Source organism: Amblyraja radiata, chromosome 5 (genome assembly GCF_010909765.2).
Source record: "Amblyraja radiata isolate CabotCenter1 chromosome 5, sAmbRad1.1.pri, whole genome shotgun sequence".
In the NCBI taxonomy this organism is placed as follows: domain Eukaryota; kingdom Metazoa; phylum Chordata; class Chondrichthyes; order Rajiformes; family Rajidae; genus Amblyraja; species Amblyraja radiata.
Genome location: NC_045960.1, coordinates 42,538,165 through 42,554,779, shown reverse-complemented (window position 1 = coordinate 42,554,779; position 16,615 = coordinate 42,538,165). Strand labels below are relative to the sequence as shown.

The 16,615-nt window shown below is 40.0% G+C and overlaps 1 protein-coding gene across 3 annotated transcripts in view; it reads right to left on the bottom strand.

The window, feature by feature from the left end:
- Positions 1-5,456: 5,456 nt before the first annotated feature.
- Positions 5,457-16,615, bottom strand: part of bach2 (BTB domain and CNC homolog 2) — a 229,995-nt gene continuing 218,836 nt past the window's right edge. For all 3 annotated transcript variants that reach the window (XM_033021076.1, XM_033021074.1, XM_033021075.1), the window contains 2 exons: positions 14,917-15,123; positions 5,457-6,579 (listed from right to left, as the gene is read on the bottom strand). In XM_033021076.1, coding sequence (XP_032876967.1) covers positions 6,100-6,579; positions 14,917-15,123 — 687 coding nt within the window. In that variant the 3' untranslated portion in view covers positions 5,457-6,099. The remainder of the gene's footprint in view (positions 6,580-14,916; positions 15,124-16,615) is intronic.

The window sequence follows — 16,615 nt, the reverse complement described above, 5'->3', positions numbered from 1 at the left end:
TTACAAAGTAAAACATATTTATGTTGGATTGCGATAATATAATCGACAGCTAAAAAATCTGTGCAGATCTTCTTAATTTGAAAATGATAGCACTACATTTGTAGTGACAGTATTTTAATTTGGAGAGAAAAAAAGAACTAATGAATGTTGCCTTAAATAATTATTCTGGCTTGATGTACGGGGTGTTCCTGATGGATATTTATCCCATTGTCTTAAATGAATGGCTAGACAGCACCATTATTAAATAAAATTCAAGAAATATCAAATTAGAAAGCTAAATTTTCTCTGATATTAAGTTATGGAAAATAATACTTTTTAAGATACTGATTTCCCCCTTTGGTATTACAACTATCATTGCCTGAATTTGTAGCAGTTCTAAATACTGAGCATACATATTGTGCTTCACCACACTGGGCATGTACCTGAATATTGGATAACACCCTTCTGCGGGAATCCGCTCACCTATTAAGAAATGTTAACTCGTTTTGCTTGGCAGAAACTGGGGAAAGCCAGAATTAAAACAGCTGCTTGAGTTATTAGTCACTGGTCAGTGGATGGTGCGTGTTATAGTGGGGAGATAAGTGGGTACACAGCTGACTCAACCTCAAAAATATTTATGCAAAGAATTTCTTCAAAGCACCACATGTTTAATTTTACAGACCACCTAGCTGCAGAGAGTGATGCTAGTTCCCAAAGAACAAATCCTGCGAACAAGAAATGGAGGCCTGCAAGATTTTTTGCCAATGTTTCTTTATGGAGCAGGAAGGACGTGAGCAAAGGTTATACTGATTCCATCCCTTTTCTTGCTGCACCTCAATCACATGTTCCCAATTCAGACTATAGAGGGTTTGTTGCGTGTGGTCCCCAAGTTAGCTAAGCCTCATAGGCCTGGTACCAGGAGAGAAGATTTTAAATAAAGCTCTGGTGGTAACATGGATGGGTCCTACTGTAACTCCCCAATGAACTGGAAATGGAGTACAGTTTCCACCAAATCCCAACAAGGAAAATAAAATTATGTTGGAATAAGAAACAAATTATTCAAAGCTCTAAGCAAGTTAATCAGCATTCAAATTAATTAATTGATTAATAATTCAGGTGATGATGGCATAATGGCGAAGCCATTTTATAAGACAACACGGGACTACAGAGGAAGAAGCTCTGGAACGCTGAGGAGCTTGAATGTGTTAAACATTCTTTACCATGTGCTGAATGGACCATGTATCTATTTTTATTTCTACTAACTGTTATTTCTGCAAGGGGATATATGTATGTGCATCTCGTTATCGCTGCATGTTGACTATAAATGAATTGGAATGTGAATTACTGTTCCAGAAACTAACTGGTGCATATGTAATCATCTGGCCATATGTAGCATATGTCTATTCAGTATAATTACAGCACCTGTATCTGTACAGTATCTATAGTACAGTAACCACCCAAGTCTTTCAAAAAGAATGGATAAAGCTGAGGTAAAACTCCCCACCTTCTTTCTGAGCTACTGCAGAGACTGTGGAAAATTAAACGAAATAAAGTTCTGATAAAGGGCTATTGACCTGAAGCATTAATTCTGTTTCTCTCTCCATAGCTGCTGCCTGATTCACTTAGTAATTCCAGGGTTTTCTATTTGTAGTATAGGAGAGTCCTGCCTCTTAAACAACAATGAATTTCCTTTAAGTATAAGAGGCCTGTTCTCCCTCACAAACTATTTCAGTAGTTCAGGTGGGAGCCCTATCCAATGTTAAATATTCAGAAATATTTATGCATGTTTGAGCATTAAAAAATATATAATCATGATGGGTGAAGCAAAACTACAGCTAAGCTTTCAGATTTAAAAACATATTTTGGTAGAAAAACTACTTATTTGGGAAGATGGTGGAATTTAAAATTATAAATATCAAAGATTTAAAAACTCTGTAAAGGTGGATAAAATGTTGGAAATTATATTTTTAGAAGGGCATGTTTTCAAATAAATAAAAACCTTGCCAGTTTACTCTGAATGTTATCTAATCCACTGTCAAGTAGACCTTTTAAATGTTGGAAGCACAGGAATTTAAAAAAAAATGGCATAACTTAATTCCAATTCACTTAAATCGATGACTACACATAATATATTAAATGAGGTTTCTGGCCATGCAATTGGACAATTCACTAATAAGAGCTATACTTAACTATACATGCCAAAATCTTACAATTATTTACATGCATGAAGAAAAACGTCTTAAAAACATCAACAAGGGCAAAATGTCACGGAATAAATGTTATCTGTTTCAGAATCAATTTGGAATAAAACAAGGCACCTTTGGATTATGAATGAAAATACCTACTCTGACTTTTATAGGTAACGTCAACAATATACAATGAACTGAAATGAGGTTGTCTGTGCAGTTTAATACAAGAACACTTGGGAGATAAATAATGTCTCCTGTTAATCTCCTGATAAACTGTGTTTGTAACATGGTTCAGAATAGCAACAAAAATGTTTACATAATCAGTTATGCAAATATGAAAATAGTTTACTGCTATATTATGGATACTAAGCTTAACTTTCCTGAAGCATTAAAGAAAAAATGCTGCTGGAACACTGGTTTGAAATGCATGGATCATGGATTGTTACAGTTCATATTTCCATTATTTGGAAACTGGAAGTGATATCTAGCAATAACAACTGTTAAAACATACCTAGCTGCATCAGAAAAACAAAAACAAACTTATAACAAGGTGAAAACCGACAATTGCTAAACTGTGTCAGGATAAAGGGATATTTGCTTATCATTTATGATCATTTAAATTAAAATTGAAATGCACACAACATGTTCTAAGAATGGTTAGAATTGCCCAGCTGCAACCACCAAGCTTATGAACTGAACAATATTGGCAGTTACTTGAAGTAGCTTTGGGTAGAATCAGCATTGTCTGAACACAAAATGTAAATTAAACTCCCTGTATTTTAAGGTTTAATCGTCAGAGAAGTGTCTCATTATTTTCTGTTAATCTAATTGGCTTTCTGATGTCTCCCTTTCCAACTTTCGATGACCAGTGGTCTACACCTGCAACTTCTGGCTTTGTGTAAGACTATTGTCTAATACAGACTATTGTCCACAATAGGATGAAATGGTTGTTTTACACACCAATAACAAGAAGAAGAACAATATACTGTATATGTAGCACCTTTAAAATTGTAAACCATCCCAGGGAGCAATTATTTGACACCAAGCACACAAAGACATATTAGGGGAATGAATGACCAAAACCTTGGTCAGAGGTAGGCTTTCAGGACTGTTAAAGACAAAAAAAGGAGGTAGCTAGGTGGAGGGATTTGGAACAGGAGGTGGTGAGATTAAGGACTAGGCAGGTGAGGACATGGCTGTTTATGGTGATGAATTAAAATAGGGAATCCCCATTAGATTAGATCTCGTAGTGCAGAGGTCTAAAGATTATAGGGCTGGGAAAGGTTATAGAGATTGAGAGGATCAAAGTCAAGAAAAGTTTTGAAAATAGGTGTGAATTAAAAAAACAAAACGTGGTACCACTTAACTGGAAACCAAGGTAGCAGGCAGAGCAGTGAATGATAAAAGGATCTGGGGCACATTAGGACATAGGAGGCAGTATTTTGGAAAAAGCTCGAGCTGTGGTCAGAGGTGGTCAGAAGTTCCCCGAATTGCAGGTGATTAAGTTACAAAGATTTACTTGAAAGCTTCAGGTGGAGATAAGCTGGAATTGGGTTACACAACTAGACTGGAAATAGACAGTCTCCGTTACGATGCACATTTGTAGTCTGAAGCTCATCTTGGATCACTGTGGCACGCGCTATTTTAATTCAGGACGTTGTAAGGCAGAAGGATGTAACCAGTGATGAGGGAATGGCATTAATGATGGATTCTGAAGACAATGGGCTTGGTCTTCCTATTTCTTGGAGACTTATGCTGATTACGTAGTGTGCAATCATACAATTTCGGAACAGTGAAAGGACAGAGGGAGGTAATGGAGAGGGAGTAAGTTAAGATATATACACAGTTCTGGAGTAACTCAGTGGGTCAGACAATATCTTTAGAACTCATGAATAGGCGACGTTTCAGGTCATGTCCCTTCTTCAGAGGGGGGGGGTATGGAGAACTGGACAGACATGACTGTCACACAAAATGCTGTGTTTCAGAAATGCATTGAGATTTTTTTTAGCAAAAAAATGGAAAAGGGAATATTTAGCTGTATGACGACAGCAGTAATCTTTGCTACAACTGGTTTTGCTATTTCATTCATAGCTTCTGGAAAATATATTTTTTTCTCCACAGAAAATTGCATTGTTCTTACAGGTCCCCCGGCTCGGTATATCCCCAAACATTCTCCAATCAATTAATTATTTCAATTCACTCTTGTTATCTAGCTTAGAAAGTTAATTTCCCTGCTTTCGGTGAATTAGAGTACCAAAAGTATATTGGCTGAATTGGGCTGATCAGTGTATTCAGTTTTCACCAGATTGTATTCACCAAAATAAAAAGTGTACAGAAAATTTCAAGAAAAGGCATTGCCTCTTTCCTGTGTTAAATCTTCTCGTCAGTAAGAAATGTGAAGCAGAAACTTTATGCACAAGTGTAAGTCTCAATCAGATGTCAGTTAATAGTTAATCTAATTTGGGAAATAACTAGCAGTGAGAGAGAAAGAGAAAGAGAGTGTGAGTGAGAGAGGTAGAGAAGGAGAGATAGAAAGAAGAGATAGCGAAGAGAGATAGAGGAGAAAGGGAAAGAGAGAGTGAGAGAGAGGGTTAGCGAGAAGAGGAAATTCCACAGGGAGATTTGGAATGTCACTGTCTCTGTGACAGAATGCAGTGGTGGAACCATGAAGCCTTTTACTCAATGCAAAAGAATGTCTCTAGGGTCATAATAAAACCAAAAAACAAAAACAAAATAATATTAAAGTTCGTGATTAAAAAATATATATTTTCAAAAGGTTTACATACAGTATTTCAGATTCAGTGGCCCACGCATTCACATCCCTACACTTAAGTGTTAAACCTAGTCTCAAAGCAGAAGTTTCATTAACAATGATAATTATAGTTGAAAATTAGAGTTAAAAATTGAAACATTAGTGAATATGAATACCAAGAGCCTAATTTACAAAATCCACTATTGGTCACTCTGCACAACTCTCGATCGTGGCCGCTGCTGTGGCAAGTGTTGCCATTCAATATTTGTTTGGGTTGGGAAGGGACAAAGCCTGACCTCTATCTCATTGAATATCGTGTCCTTGATTTTTAAACACAATTGTGTAATGCATCAGGTGTGAGAGCAAAGAGCCCAATGACGGACACAGTGCAAGTGGCAGTTTTGACCATCACGCTTCTACATCAGCAATAACAATAGATCTTCCCTGCTCAAAAGGCACCTTCAAAGGAGTGCCAGAGGTGTCTTACAAATTCAATTTACATAAATTACACTTCAATTCTTTTTTTTTCTTTTTTCTAAGTACAAAGAAGGTGATATTGCTCAAGTGTGAAAATCTAACTGACTAATATCTTAAAAGTTCCGGTCAGGTTCTGCAGAAGGCAAAATGGGAATGTTGTAACCAGATTCTTTGTACAAGGCAAACATAGAGTTCCAGTATAATAATGAATTAAAACAGAGGATGCAGGAGTACATTTTACAGTGTGCAGATATTAGATGAGAAACCATCTTTAATGTTACTGAGTCATGTTGAACATTCAGAAGATTTCCTGAGTTGGTGTGTGACATGAGCCACTGAACGTGTTGAAAGATATAACTGAGTTTTTTTGTAGGGTCCTTCAAGGTAAAATGAGATGCTGGCTGACATTCTTTTTTGAGAATGAAGGCCAAACTCCTTACAACAATAATTAATAATCATAACAAAATAACAGCGTCATTATCACTGTCATGTTCCCTGCACAAGCAAGGTATAGCACCAATGAGAGGATAAACCTCGGCTGTTGTGAGGAGTAATACCTGGACAGAGCATTGCTGCTGATTAAGACTGTTGTAGTGTGCATCAAAGAGAAAAGCATCAACAGATGAATGTTGTCTGCATCCTGATCGTGAACCTCCTGCTTATTTAAAAAAAAAACAACAAAAAAAGGGAAGAACGAATCAGTCACTGGGTGCAGTCTTTCCTAGGCTGTTCATCAGTTGTACATTTATCAGCCATTTCCTGGCAGAAATCTACCGTCACAGTTTGACTGCACTGTTCAAAAGAGGGCCTCTTCTCCAAGCACGTTCCTTGGTCAAGCAGCCTCTGCATATTTCCCGCTGTGCATACTTCTGCATTGTGGCCGCACGGCCACTGGTCTTGATGATGGGATCCTGCTTGCTCTGAGCAACATTGCACACCATCTCCAGTGCACTGCGTTTTCTGAAACTTCCGCTCCAATCCATCAGGGGGCGAGATGGTGCTACCCGTAGCTGCAGGCTCATCCACTGGCCGAAAGACTGGACAAAATGTCTGCATTTGTTCCGGGCTTAATTGGACATCTCCACACACTTCTTGGCAAAGGCATGAGAAGTTATCCCACAGTTCTCCCATGCAAGCATTCAGCTGGTTCCTTTCTGTCAGCAACTTTTCTTTTTCACAAAGCTGTGTAAAAATACAGAAAAGGTCTGGTTATAGACCATAGTGTGTTTAACAACATGTACTCATGATCTTTCTTTTATAATATTGAATAAAACTGTATAATATCACCATGTAAAATGTGACCTCTGATCAATGTCTGCAATCTGAGATCCAATGCAGACAATTCAATTTGGTTTGATGTCTTAAAAACAAGAATACATTCAGACTGAAGAACCAGGTTCCATGTTACTCATTATTACTCAAATGGGTGGCTTTAATCTACTTTGGACAGGATTTCCCCCCCATTCAGCAGTATCTTTTAATATAGAGTAACCATTGATTTATCAGGAGTTGCAACATGATGATAAAAAACTGGAGGGAAATAAATCAGTATATTAATCAATAAACTGGTGTATTGCCATTATAAGCAGCAGAATAGTTTCACAGCTTGGACAGCTGAACCATCTGAATACTTCTCCATTGCAACTACAAGGGTGTAATTAAAACAAAATAGTGAAGTTTTATTGAATAGAAAAATTAAGTTATCGAGGACCAACAGGGTTTGTCTTGCATTTGCTTCAATAACTTGGCCGATCATTTTAAGGATATTTTTACAACATGTTCATAACCCCTATTTTTGATTTCTTTCATATTTCCAGGCCACTCGAAGTTCTGACACATCTAGGTCAGAAAACTGTTCAGCTGCCTCCAATTCCTCCTTGTAGTATAGATTAGGATTGTTATGGTTCTTAATAAAACATTAGTGTATATATAACAATAATAAACCTACCTCATTTGAACAGATAGTTTCAGAGATACTTAACTGGCCAGTAAATGCAGTTCAATTATATATTTATTGGCAAAGTCGGTATGACCATTATACTGATTGATTGCCATCGTAGTAAATTATTGCTGTTGACATTCTTATATTGTTTAATAGACTTTGTATACTGATGAATGTTTAACTTTTTATCTGCCATTCAATAGTTTGAGGTTGTCGTTAATGCAATGGAACTGAACAAAAACAGGGTTCACTGTGATCATCTTGAGGTCAATTTTACTTCGGAGTCACGTGAGTGACTACGTGAAGAACCCGTCCAGCACGCATGGGCGACATTAGCGTTCACGCAGTGCAACAGCGACGCAGAGGGAGTACAGACGCTCCCGCTACAGCTTAAAAAAGACGGACCGTCAGGTAAGTTTATTCTGAGGTCGTTTTGTCCGAAAAATAAGTGTTTTGTTTTGTCTCACCAGGATCATGAGCAAAACAAGACAAGCCAAGAAGTCCTCCCCCCGTTCGACTCCAACGGAGGAGCGTTCCATCAGTGGGGGGCAAGAGGCGGTAGGACCGCTAACCCAGCGGTCCGCCATCCCCGACACCGTGCCGAGACCAGTCCTGCTAGCGCAGCCTGAGCAGCGGGCTGGATGTGAAGCAGCACGGAAGACCAACCGGCCGGTGGTATCCGATTCTTCGGACGGGGACGTCTCACCGCCCGCGCGGGGCAGAGACAGCCGCCTGAGCCGCTTGGAGCGGCTCGTGGAACAAATGCTCCAGCGAGACTTGCTTCGTGAGGAGCAGTCTCGCAAAGGGAGTTCAGGCACTCCCACCACAGTGCCTCACAACGCACTGGCCATCGCTTCCCCCTCATCCGAGGGCAGCTTTGGCGACCAGGGCTGGGCTGGTCAAGAAGAGGGGTCACTGGCCGAAGATGTCGGGAGTACGCTTGGGGTACAGGACCAGGAAGAGCTGCTGGGTGTGGTAGATCGATGGTAGTGTGGTAGATCCACGAGCAGGACGGCCATTAGAGCCAAAACTGGCGGCCAGCATTAACTACCTGTCCTTCAAGCCCCTACAAGAGCAGGTAGTTAATGAGGCCCTAGAGCTGAATTAGGCCCCTGAGAATTGCGCCTCGCTCAACGTGCCGGCTGTCAATAGCCAAATCTGGGGGCACGTTGGGCCAAACATCCGCAATCAAGAGCTCAAACTACAGCGGATCCTCAGGCTCCTGACGTCAGCCATCACTTCATATGCTCGTTCCGTGGGTGGGGTGGAAATGACCACGAATCAGCAGGATGCACTGCTGTGCAATACCCAGTTCGAAATTAACAACCTCCGTAAGGAGATTATAAGACCTGCCCTCAACCCGAAATTCGCGGGTTTGTGCAAAAAGCCGACCACAGAGCCAGAAATCCTGCTCTTCGGCAAGGACCTCTCCAAAAAAGTAAAGGACATGGAGGAGGAGTCCAAAACATTTGGCCTCATGAGGGCAGGCCCCGGGACGAGCAAACCCACTAAACCCAAGCGGCAGTACCCCACCGTGTCCACCTGTCGACGTCAACCCTATGGGACTGGTGAAAGCTCGGGGTCCGCACATCACCACCGGAAGCCTTTTTTAGGCCAAGGCCCAGAGCGGACCCCATGGAAAATGCGCCACCCCCAACCAACAGCAACACATCAGACAACACATCAGAAGACTCATCGTCTGACAAAGAAACAGAAGAAACACCCGTAACCATGGAGGTAGGTGGGTCTGGTTCCTACCAGCATATAAAAAATGGGGGTTCTATACTAACAGGGGGGAGATTACACCTGTTTGTGCAAGCATGGAAGTCTATCACGAATGACAAATATATACTCAACAGCATTCGTGGATACAAAATAGAGTTTACTCTAGAAAACTTGCCACCAATTCAGCACTCACCCCAAAGGGTCTTTTCCCTCTCAGTTAAAGAAAAACGAGAGGGACAAGCTGAACTGGTGAGGCTAATTACAAAGGGTATAATTGAAAAAACCAAACATGAACCCTTGGAATTTGTCTCTAATATATTCACTAAACCCAAAAAAGATGGTGGATGTCGCATCATCATTGACTTAACTTCACTAAATATGTTTGTTAAGTATATACATTTCAAAGTGGAAACGTTTGTAACTGCCAAACAACTGATTTCCAAAGGATACTTCATGGCAAGCATCGACCTTAAAGATGCTTACTATTCAGTACCCATTCATAACGATCATTGCAGATACTTGAAATTTACCTGGATGGGGCAACTATGGCAGTTTAAAGCATTGCCTGACGAATTAACATCAGCCCCAAGATTATTCACCAAGATACTAAAACCAGCCTTGGCAATATTAAGAAAACAAAAACATATTGTCATGGCATATCTTGATGATATCTTAATAGTAGGCAAAACCATGGAATTGGCTATATCACCTGTGTCAGCTACCAAACAATTGTTTGAAACCTTGGGATTTGTCTTACATCCAGATAAATCTAAGTTGACGCCATCCACAACCATGGACTATATGGGCTTCACAATTAACTCAGTCCACATGTCTGTAACTTTGCCAAAAGACAAAACAGCAGAATTGGCACAAACATGTAACAATTTAATGGTCAACGATCGACCAACCATTCGACAAGTGGCGAGAGTAATTGGAAAGCTGGTAGCAGCATTTCCAGCTACACAATTTGGACCTCTGACCGGATCATGAAATTACCCACTGAAGCAATATCAGAGCTACAGTGGTGGGTAGAGAACATTTGGCATAGTTCCAGCCCTATCATCATCGTTAACCCTACGTTAATTATTCAAACAGATGCCAGTGCTCAAGGCTGGGGAGCAACTAATTCCATATCCAGCACAGGTGGTAGATGGACTAACCTAGAGTCATCGTTGCTACTTACACTGGGCATAAATTATCTAGAAATGTTGGGTGCATTTTATGGATTAAAAGCATATTCAACAAATATGCATCACTTGCATGTTCGGTTACAAATAGACAATACCACGGTAGTGGCCTATATTAACCATATGGGCGGCATAAAATCGATATCATGTGACAAATTGGTCAACACAATCTGGCAATGGTGTGTCGACAGACATATTTGGCTATCAGCAACTTACCTGCCAGGTAAGCTAAATACAGTGGCAGACACCAGGTCACGCAAATTCAATGATAACACCGAATGGATGTTAAATCCCAAAGTATTTGCTAAAATTAGCAAGCAATATGGCACGCCAGATATCGATCTATTTGCATCCAGACTAAATCACCAGGTTCCTATGTATGTCGCTTGGGAACCAGACCCTGAGGCAGCAGTGGTAGATGCGTTCGCGCTGGACTGGGGAAATTTCTTCTTTTATGCATTTCCTCCCATCTGCCTCATCAGTCGGATACTACGCAAAATACAAATGGACTCTGCTTCAGGTATTTTGATAGTACCCGACTGGCCTACACAGCCATGGTTCCCAGTGCTCCTCGACATGATCGTCGAGACCCCAATAACTTTTCCCAGTAGCCCAGAATTGCTAACCCACCCAGTATCTGGCATAAGCCACCCATGCCACGATATAATTAAACTCCTGGGTTGCAGATTTTGAAAAGGCCTCTGCTGGGCATGGGATTGTCAGAAAACACCATCAACACCATGACAGCATCCCACCGTGTATCCACAAGGAAACAATACTTATCAAGTATCAAGAAGTGGGAGAAATACTGTTCGGATACAGGAACCACTTACTCAACCACAACAGTAACCAATGTACTGGAGTTCCTGGCAGGCCTTCACCATAATGAAGGACTCAGCTACAGCGCCATTAGCACAGCCAGAAGTGCTCTGTCTGCCTATTTAATTCGGGCACCAGGACAACAGACCATGGGATGCCACCCGCTGGTGATCAAGCTCATGAGGGGGATATTTAACTCCAATCCCCCTAGATCAAGTTACACCCATATCTGGGATGTCAGTGTGGTCCTGACATACCTCAGGGGATGGTCACCAGCCAGGTCCCTCACCCTGGAACAATTAACTCTGAAGACGGTCATGCAGATGGCACTTGTGTCAGCACAAAGAGTCCAGTCACTTCACCTATTACGACTGGACAACATGATCATAACTCCAGACCATGTCTCATTTACTATCCAGGGGCTGGTCAAACAGAGCAGGCTAGGAACATCAAATCCAGTCATGGAATTCCGGGCCTACCCACCAGCACCACGGTTATGTGCCATGACCCACCTACTGAACTATATTGACACAACTAAAATCCATCGAGGGAGAGAAAAAGCCTTATTGGTCAGCCACAAGAAACCTTATGGCCGGGTAACGAGCCAAACCATTTCAAGATGGCTCAAGCAGGTGCTGAAAGCCGCTGGTATAAATACTAACATGTATAAATCTCAATCCACCAGGGCAGCATCCACGTCGGCGGCTAAGAGAATGGACATACCAATAGACTACATCCTGGCTACAGCGGGGTGGTCTGGGGAAAGAATGTTTCAAACTTTTTATAATAAGCCGTTGGCAGAACCTGCTTCATTTGCAGAGAAAATATTACAACATGCAAATATATAATTTAGCCCGGGGGAGCAATTTGTTTTTTGTTATTGTTAATAAACACCATTATTGTTTTTTACAAACAGATTCATGGTTGATTACGATAACATACTTCCTCCCTCAAATGGCTTCGGCAGTGAGTGAAGTATGAACTGTTACACGGTTTGAAATCACAGAGCTTTAAAATCTTCACGTAGTCACTCACGTGACTCCGAAGTAAAATAGTAAGATTAAACGAGAACTTACCAGTTTGAAGTTTGATCTGTATTTTATGAGGCGTTATGATGAGGGATTACGTGCCCTCCGCTCCCACCCTCAATAATAGAGATCAAACTGGTATCTAAGCTCTCCTTTTCTTTACTATATTTATTTCAATTACTGTGTCTTTCTGTGATTCCACACCGCTGCTTTGAAGTATGTCGCGCATGCGTGCTGGACGGGTTCTTCACGTAATCCCTCATCGTAACTCCTCATAAAATACAGATCAAACTTCAAACTGGTAAGTTCTCGTTTAATCTTACTATTTTATTTCATGTGTATGGCAGAAACCAATGAGAATGGGCATTTAAAAATGCCTGGTCATTTACATTATTTTGCCACAGGGTTTTGCAGACATTTAAGGTATTTATTTATCACGAGTAGGAGTCATATATTTATTGAAATTTCACCCCATAGCATTAGCAGGAGATAGATGGCACTCACTCTTCAGGTAAATGTAAAGTTGCATAGTGCCAGGGCGGCACGGTGTTGCAGTGGTAGCATTGCTGCCTTACGAGTTCGAACCTGACTACGGGTGCTGTCTGTATGGAGTTTGTACGTTCTCCCTGTGACCACGTAGGTTTTCTCCGAGATCTTTGGTTTCTTCCCACATTCCAAAGACGTACAGGTTTGTAGGTTAATTGGCTTGTGTGTGTAGGATAGTGCTAATGTGTTAAGTGTAAATTGTCCCTAGTGTGTGTAGAATAGTGTTAATGTGCAGGGATCGCTGGTTGGTGCAGAATCGGTGGGCCGAAGGACCTGTTTCCGTGCTGTATCTCAAAAAGTGAAAAACTCAAACTAAAAGGTATAAAGGGGATGTGAGGAAAAACTAAGCACAACATGATTATTATCTAAAACCATTGTCTGTGGATGTCACTTTTAAAAGATAATTGGATAGGCAATTGAGGAGAAATTATTTCTATGGCTTCGAAAAATAAGCAGGGAATAGTACTGATAAGGGGAGCACTATAGACAAAGGGCAGAAAGTCTCATTCTGGGCCTGGTTCTATTTCTGTTAATGCTCTTATGTTAGAAGTAGCATCTTGGCAATGTACAACTGCAGACAATTTGTTGGCACTAATTGTTCAATCCTGGCTTTGCAGTGCATCCTTAAACTGATGTGTCACAGCTTGGTTGATGGCAATAGGGAAGACATGTTGCTGGAAACAACACCTAGCACAGTTCAACACTTTAGATGCTTCAACCAAGTAAACGGCTTGAATATTTCAACAGATGGCAATCCCAATGTAATCCACCACTTTGCAAGCATACCCTGCCCGAGCCCCAAACATATCTAGTACTTCACATCAGCTCATAAAGAGGAAATAATTGGTTTTGGAATTGAAGCCAAGAAATATATCTAAGGTAAACAATTTAATGATGTAGATAAAACAAAGAGAATTACAGCAAAGGAACAGGCCCTTTGGCCCACCATGTCTGAGACAACTATGAAGCCAATCTAACTAAACATATCTGCCAACACATGGTCAGTATCCCTCTATTCCCTGCCTGTTCATGTGTACATTTAAATACCTCTTAAATATTGCTATCATATCTGCATCCACCACCTCACCTCAGCACTACCACTCTCTATATAAAAAACTTGCCTCATTCATCTCTAAGCTCCTGCCCCTTACCCTGTACAAATGTCCTCTAGCTTTGAAAATTTCCACCGTGACCATCTATCCTAAACGTGTCTCTCGTAATTTTAAATATTTATATCAAGTCCTCCTCAAAAATGATCCATATTTGCCCAACCTTGTACAGGCGACATCCCGGTAAACATCTTCTGCAGTCTCTGCACATCTTTCATGTAATGCCCTGTGCAGAGCTGCACTCAACACTTAAATGTGGCTAACTAAAGTTTTACACAGTTGCAACATTACATCCCACTTTTATATTCAATGCCCCAATTGATGAAAGCAAGCATGCCGCGCACCTTCTTTCAGGTAGCTAAGGATTTAGTCAAAAATACTGTACATCAATTTCCTTCGGGTCCTGCCATTTAGTCTATACTTGTTCTTACATTTGACCGCCCTAAGAGCAACAACTCGCACATGTCAGGATTAAACTCCATCGGCCATTTCTCTGTCCAAATTACTGATCACAGAATGAAGCAAGTTTTTGAACAGAAACTTTATATAATGTGTTATATGTGTGATGTGGTTAATATGAGCTCAATATTTTGTAATGATACAAAAAACATTTCAAGATACCAACATGAAGGCACTGTGGCACAACTAACACAGTTGCTGCCTCACAGCTCCAGTGACCTGGGTTCAATCCTGAACTGTGCTGCTGTCTGTGTGGAGTTTTTACATTCTTCCTACAACTCTGTAGCATTTGTCCAGGTGCTCCATTTTCCTCCATTTTGGGACATCCCAAAAATGCACGCCACTCAATTGGCCTATGAAAATTGTCCCTTTATTTGTAGATGAATGGTAGAAAGTGGGGAATTGACGGGAATGTGGGAGAATGATTAGTGTAAAGAAAGGGAGTGTGATTGTTTCCATGGGCTGGCTGATCAGTGGCTGATGGTCTTGTTTCTGTGTTGTGTCTTTCTGTCACAGATATCATGAGGCCAACTTGAAGTCAATTATCTCTATTCAGGTTGGTGTCTAGATATAAATCCCTGGCTACACCCCAAGATCAGAGAATCAATGGCATTATTTTCCCACGGTCACCAATCGTGATGCAAGCAGTGAACAGAAACTTATAAATATTTATAATTAGTAGTTGAGTATTCGTGACCACTCACCAACTTATGAATTTCACATTCCAAGTTCTGAATGCAGTCGAGTTTTCGCTTCCGACAACGCTGGGCTGCAATCCGGTTTTTACTACGCCGGCGGACATCATGGATAAATTCTAACTGCTCAGAGGTTAATTTGTGCATCTTGACCATCATTTGGAAATCATTCCTTGGAAGATCTGTGATTTGATCTATTGGAAAGGGGAGTTTGACCTAGAATATAAAGGTAAGATGAAATGGTTAAAAGGTACATTGGAACAAAATAATTCCAGCTATATTAATATGTGCAAATTCAAATAATCATTCATTGAAAGATATGTAAGTGACAATCACTATAGCAGGACAATGAATGTACTGATTTGCACCCAATAAATGAATGTTTACCAAAACAGTCTGAAAAATTGTAAGATCCAGCCACAATTACTGAAAGATGTATGAACCTGCAAAGCACTTCACAGCAGTAGCCAGTTGTATTGGGTGTGTGGCATTTAAAAGAGATGACAAATCTCTCTCATGGTTTGCAACTCACATGCAAAACCCTATCATTTTGCAATGCAGTCTAAAGCCTGCAGATGGCACTGGCAGAATGAACGATCATAAATCCTGGATTATAACAACAATGGGCGCTTAATCACGTAAATTCTTTCAGTATGGCTCACATTCTTACATAATGCATAATCAACACATGACAACGCACTTTCCCTGACAATCAGACAACAGCAACTGAAAAACAATAGGCCACAAGTCCAGAGAATTATTTTGGACAGGTCTATCATCAGTAAAAAAGTAAATGTTAAACAATCAGAAACTTATAGCACAGAAGAAAGACACCATTTGGGCCAAACCTACTATAAATTATATTTAGGTAATGCCATTTCCCAGTTTTGGATCTATAACTTTGCAGATCATGTCTTCAAGTGCTTATCCAAGTATTTGTTAAATGTGCTCCTCAAGTTCTGTTTGCATTTTAATCCCACAATCCTGGTGTTTGGACACAAGGCAGTGTGTTGTAGATCCACTTGCTGAGTGAATTTTTTAAAATAAATTATTTTCCATTTAATTCTTAGACCAATTAACTTCGAACTATACCCCCTAATTAATGCTAAGAGAATCAACTCCTCCCTGTTTAATTTGTCTAGGTTAAGTAGACCTCAACTAAATCTCTTTGTCGCCTAAATTCTGAAGAAGATAACTCCAGCCGTCACTTTTCTCATCATTATAATTTTTTATTTTTTTTAAATAATATTTTTATTAGAAGTAGACATATTATAAAGTATAGTTACATATTATAGTAAAAAAAACTTTTCATATACATCAGTCATACATTATTAACATTTTCAATTGTCGATTACTTCTGCTTCTAGTGTTTTTTTTATATAGATAGAAAAAGAGAGAAAGAGAGAAAAAAGAGTTACAAATATCAAAAAAACAGAAAAGGTGGAATGGATTACTTATAATACGTCATTGGAGATATGTTCGTAGATTATAAAGTATAACTTTTCATCTACTGAGTTCAAGTTTCAGTTGGGTTAACCCATCATTATAATTTTCAAAACCCAGTAATATCCTTGTAAATCCCCTTGGACCCTCTCTATATTATTCCGGTAAAGTGCTGTCAAGAAATATAAATAATACTCTATGTGTGGCCTAAATAATATTTCATATAGTTGTGGCATGATTTTTCAGCATGACTTTCCTGTTTTAT